Source organism: Setaria italica, chromosome VII (genome assembly GCF_000263155.2).
Source record: "Setaria italica strain Yugu1 chromosome VII, Setaria_italica_v2.0, whole genome shotgun sequence".
Taxonomy (NCBI): Eukaryota; Viridiplantae; Streptophyta; class Magnoliopsida; order Poales; family Poaceae; genus Setaria; species Setaria italica.
Window position 1 is genome coordinate 29077839 of NC_028456.1, and position 8144 is coordinate 29085982.

At 47.6% G+C, this 8144-nt stretch overlaps 1 protein-coding gene across 1 annotated transcript; it reads right to left on the reverse strand.

The window, feature by feature from the left end:
• Positions 1 to 4773: 4773 nt before the first annotated feature.
• LOC101776551 (trihelix transcription factor GT-3b) lies at positions 4774 to 7918 on the reverse strand. The gene is made up of 2 exons (XM_004976643.4): positions 7405 to 7918; positions 4774 to 5611 (listed from the first exon to the last, which is right to left on the reverse strand). Exons 1-2 carry the CDS (start codon positions 7648 to 7650, stop codon positions 5036 to 5038), a joined length of 822 nt encoding a protein of 273 aa, XP_004976700.1. The 5' UTR covers positions 7651 to 7918; the 3' UTR covers positions 4774 to 5035.
• Between the last annotated feature and the right edge of the window lie 226 nt (positions 7919 to 8144).

Below are 8144 nucleotides of genomic sequence, written 5' to 3' on the forward strand. Positions count from 1 at the left end.
ACCAACAGTTCTTATCTCTAACAAAAGAAGAGGTGAAAACGGGCCTACCCACCCCACCCGCCGCGCCTACTGCCCCGTTTCCGGGGGGCAGGCGCTTCCACCTCCGGAGGCGCCAGTGCCGTCAAGCGCCATGGGCTTCCTCCTGTGGGGGGGGCGTCCGGCGACGGGGGCATCCGGCGGCGGGGCGGCCCGCGGCGGGGGCCTGGCAGGGGCGGCGCCGGGATCTGGGCGAGCGGCGGCGGCGGGATCTGGAGTGGCGGCGGCTGCGGGAGGAGCGACGGCGGTCGCCTGGAGGCATGCTTGCCCGAGGGTACCGGGGAAAAATGCTCCGCTTGCGGGAGAAGCGTCTCCAGACCCGCGTAGGAGATAAGCCCAGTCCTAGTTCAATTCCAGATTTTCCACTAAGCGGCTTACGTGATAAGCAGGGAATAAGCGAGACGTTTGGGTGGGCTTATCGCTTATTTTCACCAATAAGCGGGAAATAAGCGACTCCAAACAGGCCCTCAGCCTACAATGTGTGAGCCATTGATTACCACCTAGATGGACGGTGGAGACGGGTTTGGGAGCAAACCCTAACCTCTTATATACTTTGCTCAGGTGTGTGAGTGAAGAGTCCATAGAATAACGAAGGAGAGACAAGAGAGAAGAGAGGAGAAGAAACTTGTTGTCAAGATTGGTGTCTTGTGCAACCATCGTCAAGCTTGTGATTGGAGGTACAAACGGAGTTGGATTGATGCCAAATTTAGTGAGCTTATTCCACACTTATAGCTCTCTAATCTATATGGTTGGTAGTGGAGCATCAGATTGGAGGGGGTGTTCATCAGCTCTGTTAGCAACATATTCAGTAATGCGCAGTTTTGATAGAAATATGATCTAAGAGGTCAAACGAGGTTCAATTTGGCTGAAACTTTGTCAGCTTGTGGGGGACTTTTTGAAGTTCAGTTCTACCAATTTTGAGAGCTTTATGATCTGTGCTTTGTTCGGTGTGAGTAGAACTCTAAAGGTGACAGGAGCTATTTTTTTTTTCTATTTGATCGTAGTAGCAGGGGAAATCCTTACCTATTTTTTATAATTTTTTTATTCCAAAGGCTGTTTTTCCGTAAAGCTGAAAGTGTTATCTCTTATTATAATCTTGTTTTGGTGTTGTTACTATTGTTATTGTATCAGGTTGCAATTTCCTTGTTGGTGTTGGTGCTGTTGAGATGTACCTCTAGTCTCTAGATGTTCTAGATAATACTCATTATACCCATTATTCAAATATATATAGTGGAAGAGGTTGGGAGTAGGCTGGTTGCCCTGTGATTTTTACTCCTCTTGTTTGGAGGAGGTTTTCAACGTAAAAATCATTGTATCACTTGCGCATTGTATATTGATTATTCCGCTGCAAGCTGCCGGTTGAAATTGTCCTCAAGTTCATCACAAAATGAGGGAGTAATTGTGCATTAGTGTTGCTTGTTATTCCCAACTTCGTCAACATAAATACCTAAAACCACCCTATCTGCACCACTACCACGACTGTAGATAGCATGCTCTAAAAGACTTTTCTTGAATCCCAGGTTATCTAATTTTCCATCCAGTTTTTTTATTCCAGGCTCGAGGTGCTTGATGCAAATCATACAGGCTGCGCGCGGTGCCAACGACCAACTCGTTCTGACGCTCAATATCGTCGTTCTGTTGGCAGGAGTACAGTGCTGTTAGCATTCGCCGGACACCATCAACCGTGCAGTACTCCAATCGAGGTGAACTCCCCGCCATGATCTGTGCGGAGTGCCATCGGCTTGCAGCCAGAATCTGCGTCCGCGCACACTTGGAAGTCCTGGATGGCTGCTGCCACTTGATCCTTTGAGGGCAGCAGGGATACCCACATGTGCCGGCTTCGATCGTTGACGAGAAGCAGGGAGTAGCTGTTCCTGCTCGGGTTGCCGGTGCCACTGGTCTGCACAGGTCACCGTGGACCAGTTCCAGGGAGCGCTCAGCTCTCCAACACAGTGCCAGAGTGCCTGGTCCCGAAATGGCGTCCGCTTCTCTTGACGGTGAAGCACGGCTCACACAACTGTCCACCTGCTCGATAGCAGGCAAACCTCGGGCCATACATTCGCATGCCATCTGGCACAGGCCGCCATGTTGATGTGGCCGAGCTTTGTGTGCTAATGGCAAGCGCTCTTCTTGCCACGTGCTGCCAGACAGATCGCCCGTGCAAGGTTCATGTCGAGCACGTACACCGATTCGCCCCTGGGCTCGCGCATACACATCACCCCCAGAATTAATGTTGATGTCTTACTCGACCTCGTCGAGCTGCCCAACACTCACTATATATATGTTGGTTGTGAATTGGGGGACGAAGCACACGACGATGAAGGAGCAGTGCTTGCCGTTCTTACACACAAACAACACCATGGGGATATGACCTCCGGGTACTATTCGGATGGTCCTAACCGCCCACTAGAGCGGGTAGGTCGGCCCATCTGGATGACTGGATGGTAGACGGAGATGTGCGAAGCAAAATGAAGCCTCGGCGCAAGAAGATAGGGATAGAGATATAATTAGTTTATATAAATTATAGTAAAAAAATAAATTTCAACTCAACGTGTGCAGAGAATATTAATATGCTGAATCTAGAAAGAGTGGTGTTCTTTTACTTTGGAGGCGATATCTTCACTTACGAAGTGCGTATGATAGGCGTACCCTGTTATTCTTCGATGAATACTTCTAGTTGCACTTACTAAATTAAAATTAGGAGTTTATAAGATAAATTACTAGATAAATGTTGGCAGAAGCTGAAGGGGCAATAAAACAAATTAGGAAATGTGCCAATAAAAATAGTGGCTTGCTTGGAAGTATAAATTTTGATCTTATCATGTTCTATCTATAGGTTGACACTGCATTTCAAGAGTTTAGAGACATATGTGACACCCAAAGTCAAGTTTAAGGAGTAAGATCTGCATTTTAAGAGTGTAGGGACCTAAATGACACCCGAGTCCAAACCTATGGAATTAGATATGCATTTTGAGAGTACGTGATTCTAAATGACATAGCCGGACAAATTTAAGAACTGTCGTTGCACTTTACTCCATGCCAAACCATAAGTCGCTATTCGTATTACATGCAAGCCATGGTGTTACGTTACGACCAAACGCTAGGTTCGTCCTATATAGGTGTACGTGGGCAACCACAATATTTTTTGCAAACTAGTCCATGTAAGTGAGGTCCACAACGGGGTAGTCCTTAGTCGTGGAAAGAGCTATAATGTTAGGAAATAAGGCACTACCACATAAAAAGTTTCTAGCGCCGGGTGAAACGGCATTTGCAGGGTCGGGCACCCCGCCCGCTCCTACGTTTCGCAGCTAGAAATAGCTGTTTGTAGGGGCGGGCGTCGACCTGACCCAGCAAATGCTACTCTAGGGGCAGACAAGGCCATACCCCACCCTGCTGAGGCCCTTTCCACGAGCGGGGGAGGAGGTGACCCGCCCCGTCCCTGGAAATTGATTAAAAAAGGAAAAAAGAAAAGAAAAAAAAAGCCAAGCCACCGCCCTGGACGCTGCCGCCGCCAGGTGGCCGCGCCCCCAGCAGTGCTGCTGGGGGCCGCCACCCTGGACGTTGCTGCCACCGGGCTGCCACGCTCACGGCCGAGAGGCTCCTCGTCGCCGAGCCTGAGGACGGCCACCACGTCTGGGGCAGTCGAGGGGCTTCCCTCGCTGGGGCCAGACGGCCGCCGCGCCTGGGAAGGCCGCAGGCGCCACTTAGGGGGGAGGGGGGCCACCCTGGACGCCGCCGCCACCGAGCCGCCATGTCCGTGGTCGGGAGGCTCCTCGCCGCCGCGCGTGGGGAAGGCCACCGGCGCCGCTTGGTGGGGGGGAGGGCGCCACAACCCTGCGACCCTTGGCCGCCGCCAGCACCCCACGCCCCCAGGCTACCGCTGGGTGGCCGGCCTTCTCCAGAGAAAGAGGGGAAAGGAGTTGAGAGAGAGAGATAAGATGAAGAGGATAAGGACCGGTTGGACGGGAGAGAGATGAGAAAGGATAACGAGAAGGGTGGGTGCGGTGTGGGACCCACGTGAAATTTTTTGAGCCTGCCTGCTACTTTCAAAAAATTTAAGGATCGGCACAGCAGGTTGTCCGCCCCTGGAAATCGGTACTATTTTCAGGGGCTGCTCATCCCATGCTCCGCACCTAAAAATGTGCATTTTTAGGGCACAGGGCATGGGATGAGCCGCCCCTGGAAATGGAGCCCCCCTCGTCTGCCCCCCTGGTAATGCATTTCCAGGTACGGGCGTTTGCTACAGTCCGTTCCCAGTATTAACAGGGGCGGGTGACATTTTCGTCCGCTCCCGGAAAAAAAATAGGGAACGCCTCTCCAAATCGTTTATGTAGTAGCGAGAATAGTCCCATCAAAGTAGAAAAGAATCATCTACTCCCACTTCTGATTGGCTGTAGCATACAAATATAATTTTTAATTATCCTATGGGTAGCCCATAGTGCTACGGGTGACTTTTATTATCTCCTTCATATGGATTACTCGCACAATGTAATAGGTGGCTGAATTGAATATAATATTTGCCTATGGACTACTTTTCTGTACATTGTTCGCCCAAGCTAGCGAATTAGCATAGTATTTATTGAAAAGCTCTATTTACCCCTTATAATGCTTTAGTCTAAGAAGACTTGTTCTCACATATAAATGAAATGTTCTATCTAGAGAAATAAAATATTGTAGAAAATTGCGTTGATATAGTTAAATCATTTCACCTAGGTTTTCTTTCATGGGAACAACGAGAAATGAATGGATATTCACCATTGTATTTCAATCCAATAGCTAGCGAAGTCTCATACTTTAGGGGCATCATTTATCTGTAGTTTACAATTAAACATACTATTAACATCACTGCGCTAAACAACTGGTAAAGAGCCCTAGGAACCTAATAAAAATGCTACAAAGAACAAATTTTCTTTTGAACAATGTCAGCATGAGCAAGAGCTACAAAGAATCGATGAGACATGGTGAGCAAACAGACTCAAGTGAATATTAAGTCTCCATTCTACAAGTCTTCTTGCAGGAGTTTGTTCAACAGAGTGGTCAGGAGGGCGTCCCTTTTATCAGCTCGTGCTTCCTCTCTCATCCGTCTTTGTTCCTCCCGTTGTATCCACGAGTGTTCCAGCATCAATCTCTCGTGCTCCAGCTTCTGCATCGACTGCCGCCATTCTTGTTCGAAAACAACCCGCTCATTGGCACGCTTCTCCATCATCTCCTGCCACTGGATGTCGATGCGCTGTTGCTGTGCCAGGAAATCCTGCAGCAGTTCATGGATGTTTGACACGCCTGTTCTAGACTTCTCTAGCATTCGTTGGGATTGTTGTTTCTTGTCATCAGCTTTCCTCTTTCTGCTGTGAATGGGTTTCTCATCTTCGCTTTCTTCACCACCATCGTCATCGTCACCAGACTCCCCAGATGACCGATCACCACTAGGTCGCTTCAGTTTCCTTTTAACAGAAGCTCCAGATTCAGACTCAAGGAGCTGGCGTTGCATATTTCTAGCACGTTCTGTGAAGACGGCATGCAGCTCTTCAAAGAAGGGACACTGTCTGCCATTTTCTGGATCAGAAGTTTCTTTCCCCTGATGAAATGATGTGAAAGTTATGAGCTTGTGCTGAATAAACTAAACAACAAAGGTACTAACTAACCTTGTTTAAGTATCAAAGCAAACTCATAGCAAAGGTGCACAAGTAAGGTGGACCGACCACACAACAAAGATAGACAGTCCAAACAATAAACAATGATCACTGCCTTACAACTTGGAAGTGTATCTTAAGCATAGAGAAAAACGTCTAACGGAAAGTTTGAAACTGGGCCCACCGCCCAACAAACCCAACAACAGAGTCAATCTCAACCTAACATGGAACTTACAATTTTTCACCCCTGGTGGAAAAAAATAGAATTGGTTTACTTCCTACGGCACAATCACAAAACACAAAATCCTTCATAACTATTGCAGCCAAGAGATCAGTAACACATATTACTATTGTGGGCCACCAATTTGTGGCTAGCAGGAGCATCACCAGCAGTACACGTTTTGTGCTTTTACCCCTTAAAATACTTCATTAACACACCCATGTTCTCACATACCGAGCTGCTTGTATCCTAATTTTACACCCTTCCTTCGGCACTATAATTCACTCTTAACTAATTTTGCTGGTCAAGCAGAGCAAATGTCACATCCTGAGCTAGTCAAAGAGCAACTTCTGAGACAAACCACCCAATGTGAAGGTAAAGAAAATGTTAGCATACATTTTTTTTTAATAAATCTGCTTAGTGCTCACAATGATTCCATGCCCTCAAAAAAGAGAAGTGAAAGATTGAAACTTTGATTGGATCTCCAATTCTGGATGATTTGCCACTCAATTTCCCTAAAATCCTTGACATTTCACCATGACTTTCCAAGTTTCCATGCATCATTGTCAACAAAGATGATGGCAGTTTATTCCCCTTTCTATCACAAGTAACAATCCCATTGTTCCAGACACCTATTTAGTTATCTTAGATTAACAAGAATTATTCTGCCATGTTTTTGCTTTGGAAGGAAATGAAATGTAATACACATTTTTTCTTGCTAAAATGAAACAAAAATATAGTTACAAAAGCAAGCCTCACTTCTATGTAACTTCTGTGAAAAAGACTTGCAGACAGAAAGAACAGTTAGACTGAGATTTTCTTTTTTAAAAAAAAACTGTACTGCATATTAATATCAGAGGATTTCTTTTACATTATGCCTACATGTAGTTCTTTGTATTACTAGACCTCCAACTACTTTAAAGTGCACACTTGAAGGCATTACTTTCCATATCATGTGTAGCGAAGTACAGTACAATATGAATCACTTGTCATAGGTGCAATAATCCATGACTTATAAAATATACCCTGGGGGCAAAGATTATCCAACTTAGAATCATGAATAGATGAACAATTGCTACGCACTAACAAAAGAAGACAGCAGAATGTCACGAAATAATTATCTCTACTTTTTTCATAATGAAGGAAGGATATTGGACACTGAAAGAGAACGAGTACATGAATAACATTACTATGAACTTCAATTCTTTCGACACAAAAGATTTCTCAGGGTACTTAATTGATGCAAACACTAGTACAAATAATGCAGCAAAGGGGAACGTATGAAAACACTTCAAACAACCCCAGATGAAGCTATCGAGGTAGAGGGCCAATTTACGGACGGTGAGCCTGATGGTAACGCACTAGTCATCAATGCACATCAATCAACAAAAGAACGGTACATAGAGAATCGTTGGCAGTGGTCCAGCACAGAATGGTCAATCTAGCGGCACGGAGACTAGTCTTGAAAGTTCGCTGAAGAAGCCTGAATGCCTGGTGAAGGATTGTCGATTGGGTTACCTTGTAGCGGTTGACGAGGTTCTTCCATTTGCACTTGCACTGGTCGGCGGTCCGGCGGTACCCGCGCTCCCGGAGCCGCGCGGCGACGGCCTCCCACATCGTCTTGGCGCTGCGGCGCGCGGCGTCGGCCTCCCGCTCCACCTCCCCGCGCGCCGCGATGAGCTCCCGCGTCTCCTGCGCGCCCCACTGCGGCACCCTCTCGTCCCTCCCTCCTGCTCCCGCTCCTCCTCCGCCGGCCTCCATCATCTCGCGGCCCCTCCCGCCACCGCCACGGAGGCGCGACGCGCCCGACGGCAGCAATCCCTAACGACAGGCCGTAACCCGCGGCGTGGCGCGGCGCAGCGGCGGCGTGGGGCTGCTGGCTGCAGACTCTGCCCTTCCCTCGCTTTCTTGCCTCGATTTGCTTGCTCGCCTCGCTTTTCTTCTTGCTTCTCGCCGCTGCCTGCCTCTGCCTGCCATTACTTTTCTGCTCATTCACACGGCTCGGTCTCAGAGAGCAGAGCAGGGGCCCTGCCATGTTCACACTAGCTGTCTCTCTGCATCTCATTTCCATTTCTTTACTCTATTTTTTTTCTAGAACTATAGAAAAGGAAAGGGTTTACCAGTGGGCTTCAAGCTGGACTGGACCGGGCCCGATGCCGCCCACCCACTTCTTTGACCAAGGGCATATATAAGATACTGTATATCCTTTTCTAAAACCTCTACAGCTAAAAAAAAACCAAAACCGAGATCGAAACACG